This window comes from Arvicola amphibius, chromosome 10 (genome assembly GCF_903992535.2).
Source record: "Arvicola amphibius chromosome 10, mArvAmp1.2, whole genome shotgun sequence".
NCBI lineage: Eukaryota > Metazoa > Chordata > Mammalia > Rodentia > Cricetidae > Arvicola > Arvicola amphibius.
The window spans coordinates 78,548,410-78,560,866 of record NC_052056.1 but is presented as its reverse complement, the minus strand read 5'-3'; the positions used below and the strand labels follow the sequence as shown (position 1 = coordinate 78,560,866).

Here is a 12,457-nt window from a genome sequence, read left to right as displayed (position 1 = left end):
TACCACAAGTATGGCAAGGAAATTAACAGTGACAAAATACTATTGTCTAATCTTCAGACCTACTTCAATTTTTCATGTCTGTCAATCTAGCCATCTTTCTAAGCCTACAAAGGTTGTGCTAATACTTCCAGTTCTAGTGCAGTTGGTGCATTATAAACATCACCTGTCTTGTTGATAGAGGCTTTTTGGAGAGCATTTGTGTTTTGTTTTGGCTTTTCGAGACAGGGTTTCTCTGTAGCTTTTGGGGCCTGTCCTGGAACTCAGTTTGTAGACCAGGCTGGCCTCAAACTCACAAGAGATTCACCTGTCTCTGCCTTCTTAATGCTGGGATTAAAAGCTTGTACCACCACCACCCAACTAGTGGTAGCTTCTCCATGTGTCATATAAAGGTGGCTGCCCTTGAGTGTATGAGAGTATTTTGTTTTTAATTTTAGTTGACTTTTCAGTGCTTACTCATTCTAAAGATTAATGAGTCTGTGTTCCTTAACATCTCAGTAGCTGTAGTAGACATTTATGGATATGTTATCAGTGTCAGACCCAGTGGTACAGAATTTATGTTCATTATTTTATCTACTTTTCATTATTACCCAAGTGGATCTATTATTATATCCATTTTGTAGGTGAGGAAACTGAAGCTTAGAGTTTCAGTAATTAGCCTAGGATTGAAGATAGTAATGTATGAAGTTCTGTTTATGTTTGTTAAATTGCAGAGACAAAAACCTTCCTTGAACAACTAAAGGTAAAACGGTAGGTTTAGAATAAGAATACTAATTGTATCTAAGGTAGGGTCCTGTGAGGAAACTGGCACTTGCTTAAGCATGTGGTTTACATGAGCTACGATTCCATGGTTCAAGTTAATTTTTGCTTTTTTGAACATAGGTGAAGTGACAATGGATGCCATGTTGGCACGATTGAAACTCCTGAATCCAGATGACCTTAGAAAGGAAGTTATAAAAGCTGGATTGAAATGTGGACCCATTACATCAACAACAAGATTTATTTTTGAGAAGAAATTAGCTCAGGCTTTACTAGAGCAAGGTGGATTGCTGACTTCTTCTCTTCCCAATCACAGTGAGGTGACTGCCACTCCATTTATTCAGGGCACTCTAAGGACTCCTGCATCTGTGGAAGAGAAACAAACTCAGCAGGCCAGTTTTTCTGAAGACAAAGATTTTGGTTACAGTGTGGGCTTGAACCCTCCAGAGGATGAAGCTGTAACATCCAAGTCCCACCCAATATCCTTCAGTGCCTCTGCCAGGAATGACAACCACCAGGCTGGAATGACAGCTGCTAAGGAGCCACTTCTGTACTATGGAGTGTGTCCAGTATATGAGGATGGCCTTATGAGAAATGGTAACGTGCTGTGCTGTCTCCTCACACAGACTGTGAAGCTATAATCTCATCACCCAAGATTAATTCCTTTTTTTTTTTTCTCATGGTTTATTTTTTTTATATTTAAAAATTTCCATCTCCTTCCCTCCTCCTCCCCCCTCCCTCCCCCCAAGATTAATTTCATTATTTCTATTTGTTACCCTCTGATTTTTTTGTTTGGTAAATCTAAGCAATACTTTTTTTTAAGTTACTAAGAAAACTATTCTGTTAGATTTGACTTGGAAATGATTGGATCACTTCCATTTGTTAGTAATTTTACTGATTAATCATCTTCCCTCTCCATCTTTCCCACCCCCTGAGACACCGTTTCTCTCTGTAGCCCTTCCTATCTTGGAAAAATATGCTTGCTTATATCACTCATTTGTTTGTTTGTTTGTTTTTCAAGACAATTTCTCTTTGTAGCCATGAATTTCTGACACTCACTTTGTAAGTCAGCACTGGTCTTGAACTCAGAGATCCTCTGCCTCCCAAGTGCTGGGACTAAAGGCATGTGCCCGGGCATTCCCTCTCCCTCTTAAATTCATTACAACCTGAACAGCTTTTAGGTTGATAAATGTAAATGTTCCAGTGAGTGTATAAGTAATTTTCAATCTCAAGGAATTGTATTTTAGGGCTGGAGATCTGTTTAGTTAGGAGAGCATTTGCCTATTATGCATGGAGCACTGTGTTCAATACCCAGCACCATAAAAACCTGATGTGATGGCACATAACTATTATTACCTCAGCACTTGGGTAGATACTAGCTTGGGCTACATGAAACCATGCCCCCAAAAAGGAATGAAAGAAAGAAAAGAATTGCAATTTTTTTTTAATTTAGTCAGGATTATTGTTTACTGAGACTAGCCTGAATCTTGCTGTACAGCCTAGGATGGGCTTCAGCTCTTAACTGCTCTGACTTTTCCTTATGAATGTTAGGATGATAGGTATAAGCTATTATATTCAATACAAGAATAGTAAATTTAGTTTTGAATTATTTATATTTAGATCTTTATTTAATCCATTTAAAATTCATTTTTAGTAAGTTATTGTAGCTTGTGGTATGAAATTAACATGCATGTATGATAGCATTGCTTATATATACACACATACATTGTCAGTGTATTCATTTGAATCTTTTGGATAGCCCAGGACCTCTTTAAGATAAAAAATTGAGAGTGGGTGGAAAGATGGCTCAGTGATTAAGAGTACTTGATAATCTTCTTATATATCTCAGCTCACATGTTAGATGGTTCATAACCTGACTATAACACTAGCTCCAGGAGATCTGATTCTCTTTAGGCATTCAAGGATACTCACACATAAATTATGTGCATATAGTCACAGAAATACACACTCACATATACACACTTTTTTTTTTATCCTGAAAGAATATTTTTAATAAAAGATTGCAAATCTGAATTGTGAACATGAGGGTAAAACCAAGAGACTTATTAACAAATTTAAATTGACTGTTGAACTCTGAGTACAATTAATAGTATTCAAACTATTCATCTCTTAATTTTCCTTTGTTACTTTCATACCCAGAAAGGATCCATGTTTATGAAGATAAAAAGGAAGCATTGCAAGCTGTCAAATTGATCAAAGGGTCCCGGTTTAAAGCTTTTCCAACAAGAGAAGATGCTGAGAAATTTGCTAGAGGAGTATGTGATTATTTCCCTTCTCCTAACAAAACTATGTCCTCACTGTCTCCTGTGAAGGCAGTGCCACTCTTTGGCAGTGGTGGGTTAAAAGGTAAACCGTGTTGTACTGCTTGCCTTGTCATTACTTGATTCACCACTATTGTTCTTTCCAGATGTATGGCACTTCAATATTTCTTCATTTGTGAGATAAATATGGTGTAGGAGGAGGTGGAGAGCTGAAGCGCCCTACAATGAAATAACCAAAGAGAAAGAGACTAGGGGGCTGCCCTGGGAAGGTTTTAGGACATAAAGGCAAATGTAGTCTGGTGCTAGTAGGCCCTGAAGCTGATGAGCCAAATCTTAGCATATGTACCATAGAAGCAGCAAAGGGAACACCTTCTACAAGAAGGGATCTGCAGGAATCAGTCTCCCAATGAAAGCTAGAAATCTGACTACACCCACTATGTCACTCAGAATCAGAAGCAGGTTTGGAGAGGCTTGATCTTGACACATCCCTTCTCCCTACATTTGTTTGAGGTAGAGTGCTGTCTTTCATTTGAGGGCCTGTCTACTGCCCTCTACTTAGATTTCTCTCCTTTCAGCTTGAGAAAGTGCCTATGCAGGAAATTGTTTTAAGACACTCTCAAGTTTTGATTAAGGCTTTAGAAGCTATGAGTAGAATTTTTTTTTCTCTAAGAGATAATTACAGTTGCTGCTAATGTCTTGTTCACTTAACAGAATTGACGTTTTTAGTTTTTTTGGTAAAGAATCTTAGCCTGTTAATCCAGGCTGTCCTTGAACTTGCAGTTCTCCTGTCTCAACCCCCTGAGTTCTAGGATTCTAGGTTTGTACGACTACACTCAGTTTCCTGACTTACTTTCAAAGTATACTAAATGGCCAGACATGATAGTGCATGTCCTTACTATCAGCACTCAGGAAGCACATGAGGGTAGATGTGCTCTATGAGTTTGAGGCCAGCCTGGAGCTACAGAGTGAGACCCTGTTGCAAAAAAAAAAAAAAAAAAAAAAAAAAAAAAAAACACCAAATAATTCTTAATCTCAGGCTTTAGTCACCTGATTGAGCTCAACACTCAATTGAACATTAGTACTATGGTGTGCTTCTCATTTCTTACCCATCACTCCCAAGAGCTGCTGAACCTTTAATCAGTGTATCTCCATGTGGCTGTGGCTTACCAGCAAGGTTCTAGCACGTCTGTCTCCTGCAGGCAGCCACATGGCTTCTCTTTGACTCTGCATACTTCTCTATATATATCTCTTCCAGCCTGGCTATATTCTGTTAAGCCATTGACCAACAGCAGCTTTATTCATTAACCAATAAAAGCAACACATACAGAAGGACTTCCCACACCAACAGCATACTAAGTGAGAAGAAAATATTTGTGAGATTCTGTTCTATAATTCTCTCTCTTGATAGCAGATTGTTTATGCCTGGCTGAATCAGAAACAGTAAATAAAGAAAGAGCAAACAGTTATAAAAGTCCCCGTACACAGGACCTCACTGCCAAGCTTCGGAAAGCTGTTGAGAAAGGGGATGAAGATACCTTTTCTGATCTTATCTGGAATAATCCCCGATATCTAATTGGTTCTGGGGACAACCCAACCATTGTACAAGTAAGTATGCCTTCAGCATCATTACCAGTCACTGTATTCTTGACCAGTGGCCCTGTACTTTAATGAACATGAAGTTCAATGTTTTGTGTTTTTTTTTTTATTTTATTGATATTTATTGAGCTCTACATTTTTCTCTGCTCCCCTCCCTGCCTCTCCCCTTCCCCCTTCAATCCTCCCCCAAGGTCCCCATGCTCCCAATTAACTCAGGAGATCTTGTCTTTTTCTACTTTCTGCTTCCCATGTAGATTAGATCTATGTAAGTCTTTCTTAGTGTCCGCATTGTTGTCTAAGTTCTCTGGGATTGTGGTTTGCAGGCTGGCTTTCTTTGCTTTATGTTAAAAAAAAAAACCACCTGAGTGAGTACATGTGATAATTGTCTTTCTGTGTCTGGGTTACCTCACTCAAAGTAATGTTTTCTAACTCTATCCATTTTCCTGCAAAATTCAAGCTGTCGTGATTTTTTTCTGCTGTGTGGTACTCCATTGTGTAAATGTACCACATTTTTTTTTTTAAAACCATTCTTCTATCGAGGGGCATTTAGGTTGTCTCCAGGTTCTGGCTATGACAAACAAAGCTATGAACATAGTTGAGCACATGTCCTTGGGGCACGATTGAGCGTCCTTTGGATATATATACCCAAAAGTGGTATTACTGGGTCTTGAGGAAGGTTGTTTTCTAATTTTCTGAGAAATCGCCACACTGACATCCAAAGGGATTGTACCAGCTTACATTTCCACCAACAATGCAGGACTGTTCCCTTTTCCCCACCACCCACCACCTCTCCAGCATAAGTTGTCATCAGTGTTTTTGATCTTGGCCATTCTTACAGGTGTAAGATGGAATCTCAGAGTTGTTTTGATTTGCATTTCTCTGATGACTAAGGATGCTGAACATTTCTGTAAGTGTCTTTCAGCCATTTTAGATTCCTCTGTTCAGAGTTCTCTCTTTAGGTCTGTACTCCATTTTTTTTTTTATTGGATTATGTGTTCTTTTGGTGTCCAATTTCTTGAGTTCTTTATATATTTTGGAGATTAGACCTCTGTCTGATGTGGGGTTGGTGAAGATTTTTTCCCATTCTGTAGGCTGTCATTTTGTCTTGTTGACCATGTCCTTTGCTTTAAAGAAGCTTTTCAGTTTCAGGAGGTCCCATTTATTAATTTATTTGTTTCTCTCAGTGTCTGTGCTTCTGGGGTTCTATTTAGGAAGTGGTTCCTTGTGCCAATGCATTCAAGTGTACTTCCCACTTTCTCTTCTATAAGGTTCAGTGTGGCTGGCTTTATGTTGAGGTCTTTGATCCATTTGGACTTGAGTTTTGTGCACGGTGATAGATATGGGTCTATTTTCATTTTTCTACATGTTGATATCCAGTCATGCCAGCACCACTTGTTAAATATGCTTTCTTTTTTCCATTTGATATTTTTTGCTTCTTTATCAAAGATCAGGTGTTCGAAGATGTGTGGATTAATATCTAGGTCTTCTATTTGGTTCCATTGGTCCTCCTGTCTGTTCTTATGCCAATACCAGGCTGTTTTTAGTATTGTGGCTCTGTAGTAGAGTTTGAAGTCAGGGATAGTGATTCCTCTAGAAGTTCTTTTTATTGCACAGGATTGTTTTGGCTATCCTGGGTTTTTTGCTTTTCCAAATGAAAGTGAGTACCGTTCTTTCAAGGTCTTTGAAGAATTTTGCTGGGATTTTGATGGACATTGTGTTGAAGAAGTTAAATGTTTTAACAAACACAAAGCTCATCTTTTTTTTTTTTTTTTTAGGAGGGATGTAGGTACAATATCATGCACGTTGCTGCCAAAGAGAATCAGGCTTCTGTGTGCCAGATGACACTAGAGACTCTGGAGAACCCTGAGTTTATGCGTCTGATGTACCCAGATGATAACATGGACATGCTACAGGAGCGCATCCTCTACATTGTCGACCTTTATCTTAATACTCCTGACAAAGTGGTGAGTATTCCTCATTAGTCTGTCTGCTGGAGGGTTAGGTTCCTTATATGTGGGAGGATTTCTTTTCTATACTACGTCAATGTAATAATACGCAAATGCTTATTGACTTAGATAGGAAGATAGTTATGGAGGTGTTACACAAGAAAAATTTTCATAGGGAGATGCAACACACATGTTGGGAACTCCAGATAGGGAACTCATAACAGACCAAAGTACAGATTCCACCATGAACCGTGAGTTTTATTGGGGTTACTTACAGGAATATAGGTTAAAGGGTTGCTTACAGGAGCAGAAATGACTCAAAGACAGTTGCATCACCAAGGACCACCCTAACATGACTGACAGCTCACAGAGCTGGGAACCTGGAATATACTACACAGCCTACAGGCAGCTCAATATGTTAGAAGAGTGTCCTTCCCAGGTACCTTTGTTAATCTAAACCTCTTCCAGGCAGTTCTGTTGGTTTCTGTTTTTTCCAGGCAGCTGGTCTGTCTGAATTTTCTGTTGCTGTGAAGAGACACCATGACCATGGCAACTCTTATAAAGGGAAGCATTTAATTGGGGGTTGGTTTCAGTTTAGAGGTTTAGTCCATTGTCATCATGGCAGGAAACATGGTAGCATACAGGCGTACTGGTGCTGGAGAGTATCCAGATCTATAGGCAGAAGGAAGAAAAGGAGACACTAGACCTGGTTTGAGCACTTTAAAATCCCAGTGACACATTTCCTCCAACAAGGCCACACTTCCTAGTAATAGTGCCACTCCCTCCAACCAAGTATTCAAATCTATGAGTCAATGGGAGCCATTCCTATTCAAACCACTACATTCCACTCCCTGGCCCCCCATAGGCTTATAGCTGTAACAGCGCAAAAATTCATTGACTCCAACTTAAAAAGTCCCACAGCCTATAACAGTCTTAACATTGTTTAAAACTCCAAAGTTCTAAGTCCTTTTGGAAACTCAGGGCAATCACTTAACTGTAAAATAAAAAACAAAAAGCAGATCACATGCTTCCAACATACAATGGCACAGAATATACATTACCATTCCAAAAGGGAGGAAAGGGAGCATAGTGAGGAAATACTGGGCTGAAACAAGACCAAAAACCAGCAGAGCAAACTCCAAATTCTTCATCTCAATGTCTGACGTCAAAGTGCTCCTCAGATGTCCAGCTCTATTCAGCTTTGTTGATTGTGATACACTTTTCTTTTTGGGCTGGTCATACCTGGGCTGCAGCTGTCCTTGACAGATATACCACAGCTCTGGCATCTCCAACATTGGGGTCTCCAAGGCAATCCAGACTTGATCTTCAAAGCTTCGTGCAGTGACCTCTCTGGGTCTTCATGCTGTGACACCCCTGGCATGTGCCTGGCCTCAGCAGCTTATGCATGCAGGGAGATTCCACAACTCCTTTTTTATGTCCTTGACTCTAATGCCAGAACCACGTGGCCAAAGCTGCCAGGTTCTTCTGCTTGCTAGAACTGAAACATGGCTCCCTCGTTCATGTACATTTTCACCAGTTTTCTGGTTTTGATGGTTTCCTTCTCTGCCTATGGTTGGCTGTTCTGGAACTCACTCTGTAGACCAGGGTGGCCTCAAACTCAAAGCTCCATCTGCCTCTACCTCCTGAGTAGAGGAGAATTAAATCAAAGTTTTTCTTTAATTCTTTTTCACAGGTTGGAAGCCTAGATGGGTGGAGTCTTTCTGTGAAGTCACTACTCTAGAGCTTTAGTCCATTTAGGTTCAAACTTTTCTTTAAACATTTTATCTCCTTGTGTACTGGACTTAGCTCTTTTACACTTCTTGGTGCTCTCTTTTCTCCTCAAACTGTATATTTTGTAGTTTTCCTTGATTAATTTATTCCTTTTCATTATAGAGAGTCACCACTAATAACAGAGTCAACTAGGTTCCCGACATTCTTCTCTGCCAATGTCATTAATCCAAACAAAGCAACCATGTTTTTGCCAAAATATCACAAGAATGGTCTCTGGGCCATATATTAATATTCTTCCCCTCTGAAACTTCTTGAGCTGAACCCCCATAATTAAATCACCCTCAGAAACATTATCTTCCGTAGTCCAGCAAGGATGGCCCATTTAAGTTTAAAGGGTCCAAACAAAGCATGTTCAGGGTGATGATGATTGATACATGCCTTTAATCCCAGGACTTGGGAGGTGGAGGCAGAAGAATCTCTTGCATTCAGGGCCAGTCTGGTCTACAGAGTACGTGCTCTAAAAGCCAGGGTTACACAGAGAAATACTGGTGTCTTCAAGTGGTAGGGTCAGGCCTTTCACAGCAATACCCCAGTCCCTGGTACCGACTTCTGTCTTAGTATTCTGCTGCTATGAAGAGACACCATGATGATGGCAGTGCTTATAAAAGAGAGTAATTGGTGCTTGCTTCCAGTTCACAGGTTTAGTCCATTGTCATAACAGGGAACATGGCAACTTGCAGGTAGTGGTGCTAGAAAAGTAGCTTGAGAGTTCTACCTCTCCATCCACAAGCGGCAGGATGAGAGAGAGTCTGTCAGCCTGCCAGTGGCTTCTGAAACCCCTAAATCCCACTCCTAGTGATAAACTTCCTCCAACATGTCCACACCTCCTAATAGTCCCTCTCCCTGGTGACAAAGCATTCAAATCTCTGCACCTGTGGGGGCCATTCTTATTCAAACTACCACATGGTCTGTCTCATAATTTTCTTTGTGCTCAGCTTCCTTCAGTCTGAGGGGTACTTTCAGCTTTTATTGTTTACTCTGGCAGGGAGGAGCCTAATGAATCTGGTCAGTTTCAGGGATTTCCTGAAGCTATTTTGAGTTCTTTACCTTCCTTTTAAAGAGCTTCCCTGTAGGGTGGAATGTTTCAATCTCATAGGAAACTTAAACCAGGGCAGGAGGATGGGGATGTAGCTCAATAGGTAGAGTGTGTGCCTAATTGTCAGCTAGTCCTAGTTAGGTCACCAGCAGCAAACTGGTGGTATTTGCATATGGGAGATGAAAGCAAGAGGAGTAGAAGTCTAAGGTCATCCTTGGCTATACAATTTAACACTTGTTTGTACTATATGAGACTGTATATTAAAACAAACCAACACATGGCTCAGCAGTTGAGAGCATTGGCTGTTCTTCCAGAGGACCTATGTTCAAGTCCCAGCATCTATATGACAGCTCACAAATACCTGTAACTCCAGTTCCAGGGGATCTGACTCCTTTGACTTCCTGAGTACCAGGAACACATGTTGTACACAGACATGCTTGCAGGCAAAACACCCACACACATAAAATAATTAAGATAACAACAACAAAGAAAACCAAGAAATTTGTGGTTATGAAAGTAACACTCATGAAGAGATTTCATAGTTAGAGAGTAAAAAACCTCTGGCTGCTCTCAGCCAGACTTATAGTCAGAATGTAGGTGGATAGAGTACTCTAGGAGATGCCTGGGTTCCTTCAAGAAAGGTGTCAACTAGGCTTTGACTAGAAAGAATGCCAAAAAGCATAGAAAGTACTAAAAGGTTTGTTGAGTGGTTAACTAGCATGTGTAAGGCTTTGTTTGATCCCTGGTACCACTTTAAAAAAAAAAAAAAAACCTAGTGAGATGGCTCAACAGGGAAAGAAGCTTGTGCCTACAGACCAACAACCTTAGTTTCATCCCTGAGACCTGTATGGTAAAAGAAAAGAATTCCTACAAGTGGCCCACTATGCTCCATTAAGCACCTGCCCACACAGTGTATGTTTTATTAAATAAATAAACAAAATTTTAAAATAAAGATTTTTTTTGAAAACTTCAAAGGCATGGCTTTTAGTTGTGTAGGTTTTCAGTAAGGGTTTGAGACACCGGAATTTATTTATATGAAGGAGAATGCAATGAGAACTTAGAACCAAGAACTCCAAATCTGGGAGTTTAGGAAACTGTGGGAAAGGATAAAAGAAAGCACTAGAGAGGATGAGGCAGGAGAATTAATTGTAAGTTTGAGGCCAACCTGGTCTACAGATTGAGAAGAAAGGAGTAAAATTTTACAGAAAAATACAGTTATGACTATTGTGTGTGCATACATACACACAATGCTGGGTACAAAACCTAAGGTCTCAAATATGCTAAGCAAGCTCTCTAAAACTGAGTCCACAATTTTAGTTTCTTTCACAAGCTAGTAATTTATGGGAGTTTTTGTTGTTCTTATTTTGTTTTTATTTGAAAATTACAGTTTTTGTTTTGGTTTGGGTTTTTTGGTTTTGGTTTGGTTTGGTTTGGTTTGGGTTTTGGGTTTTTTGTTTGTTTGTTTGTTTGTTTGTTTTTTGGTTTTGGCAGGGTCTTATGTATCCAGGCTGGCTGCAAACTTACTATGTAGCAAAGAATGACTTTCAATGCCTGATTCTTCTGCCTTCACTTGTCAAATGTTGTCATATAGGTCTGAGGCGTTATAATTTTTTTGTTAAAATTCTTTTTTATTGCCAGCTATGGTTGCTCCTACCTGTTGGTTGGTTGGTTGGTTGGTTGGTTGGTTGGTTGGTTTGTTTGAGACAGGGTTTCTGTATGTAGCTTTGGAGCCTGTCCTGAAACTTGCTCTGTAGACCAGGCTGGCCTCACAGATGTGCCTGCCTCTGCCTCCCAAGTGCTGGGATTAAAGGCGTGTGTGACACCATTGCTCAGCAGTTGTTCATACCTTTAATTCCAGCACTCAGGTGGCAGAGGTAGGCAGGATCTGAGTTAGAGGGTCAGTGTGGACTAAATAGGGAGTTCTAGGGTAGCTAGGGCTACATGGTAAGACCCTGGCTCAAAATAAATTTTTAATTATGTATTTTTTATTTAGTGGTAGGGAAAGGGTTTTTGGCATGTTGACGTCACAGGACGCAGTTCTCTTTCTCCACCTAGGGAATGAAGTCAGGTTGTCAGGCTTGATGGCCGGCCTAGTGATTTTGTTTTAAATCAGTGGTTCTCAACTAGTGGGTCTTAGCCTCTTTGAGGATCAGACAACCCTTTCACAAGAGTTACCTAAAACTTTTGGAAAACACAAATATTTGCATTATGATTTATAACAGTAGCAAAAGTACAGTTAGGCAGTAGAAACAAAAATAATGTTATGGTTGGGGTCACCACAACATGAAGAATTGCATTAAAGGGTTGCAGCTTATGAAGGGTAAGAACCACTTTTTAAAATAAATACCTATTTTCACTGTGGAACAACCATGTTAATAATTTGAATAAGCAATTGTGCTTCTTCTATTCCTTTCCTAGGGCTTTGATACACCATTGCATTTTGCTTGTAAATTTGGGAATGTGGATGTAGTCAATGTGCTTTCTTCACACCCTTTGATTGTGAAAGATTCAAAGAATAAATATGGTAAAACACCCGAAGACGTAAGTAACTTTTAAATTACTGTCTTGTATTATAAATTAAAATATATAAATTTGCATTCTGTGACAGTAGCTAGTGAAGTCATAAGTAACTAAGTTGTGTTTGCCTGCTTGCTGCTGAGACTGATGTGCTCTGTGAAAGAGTGTGAATGTGTATCTGTACAGTCAGGAAGGTGATGGTAGTAGTGACCACGATAGTAATGAATGGTGGCTATCGTGGTAGCAGTGATGGTGATTATAATGCTGAGAACAGCTAGCAGCTGAGAGCAACTTATTGTATAACCCACGTACATACTGTTGCATTCATGCCTAATGAAGGAAGCCTTTTTGCATTCCTTAGCAAACAGAACAAAATGCGCTATATTGCATCACAGGTCTGTGATACAAAGACAGATCTGACTCTGATAAGAACTGAAATGCTAATTTAAGAATCAGGCATTATATGCTGCTGACTGACCTAGATCTACTTTCAGAAGTAAAACCTACATGATACTTGTAGTAGGAGTATCTTC

General features: G+C 39.8%; 2 protein-coding genes across 3 annotated transcripts in view; one reads left to right on the top strand and one right to left on the bottom strand.

The window, feature by feature from the left end:
* The window catches only part of Ankle2 (ankyrin repeat and LEM domain containing 2), a 31,667-nt gene that overhangs the window by 4,267 nt on the left and 14,943 nt on the right, over positions 1-12,457 (top strand). The window contains exons 2-6 of one of the 2 annotated variants that reach the window (XM_038346708.1): positions 880-1,353; positions 2,917-3,123; positions 4,447-4,643; positions 6,410-6,598; positions 11,826-11,948. In XM_038346708.1, coding sequence (XP_038202636.1) covers positions 880-1,353; positions 2,917-3,123; positions 4,447-4,643; positions 6,410-6,598; positions 11,826-11,948 — 1,190 coding nt within the window. The remainder of the gene's footprint in view (positions 1-879; positions 1,354-2,916; positions 3,124-4,446; positions 4,644-6,409; positions 6,599-11,825; positions 11,949-12,457) is intronic. The other variant, XM_038346709.1, reaches the window with a different exon arrangement.
* Pgam5 (PGAM family member 5, mitochondrial serine/threonine protein phosphatase) overlaps positions 6,846-12,457 on the bottom strand; it is a 33,638-nt gene continuing 28,026 nt past the window's right edge. Inside the window, exon 6 of the mRNA XM_038346713.1 lies at positions 6,846-7,252. Coding sequence (XP_038202641.1) covers positions 7,183-7,252 — 70 coding nt within the window. The 3' untranslated portion in view covers positions 6,846-7,182. The remainder of the gene's footprint in view (positions 7,253-12,457) is intronic.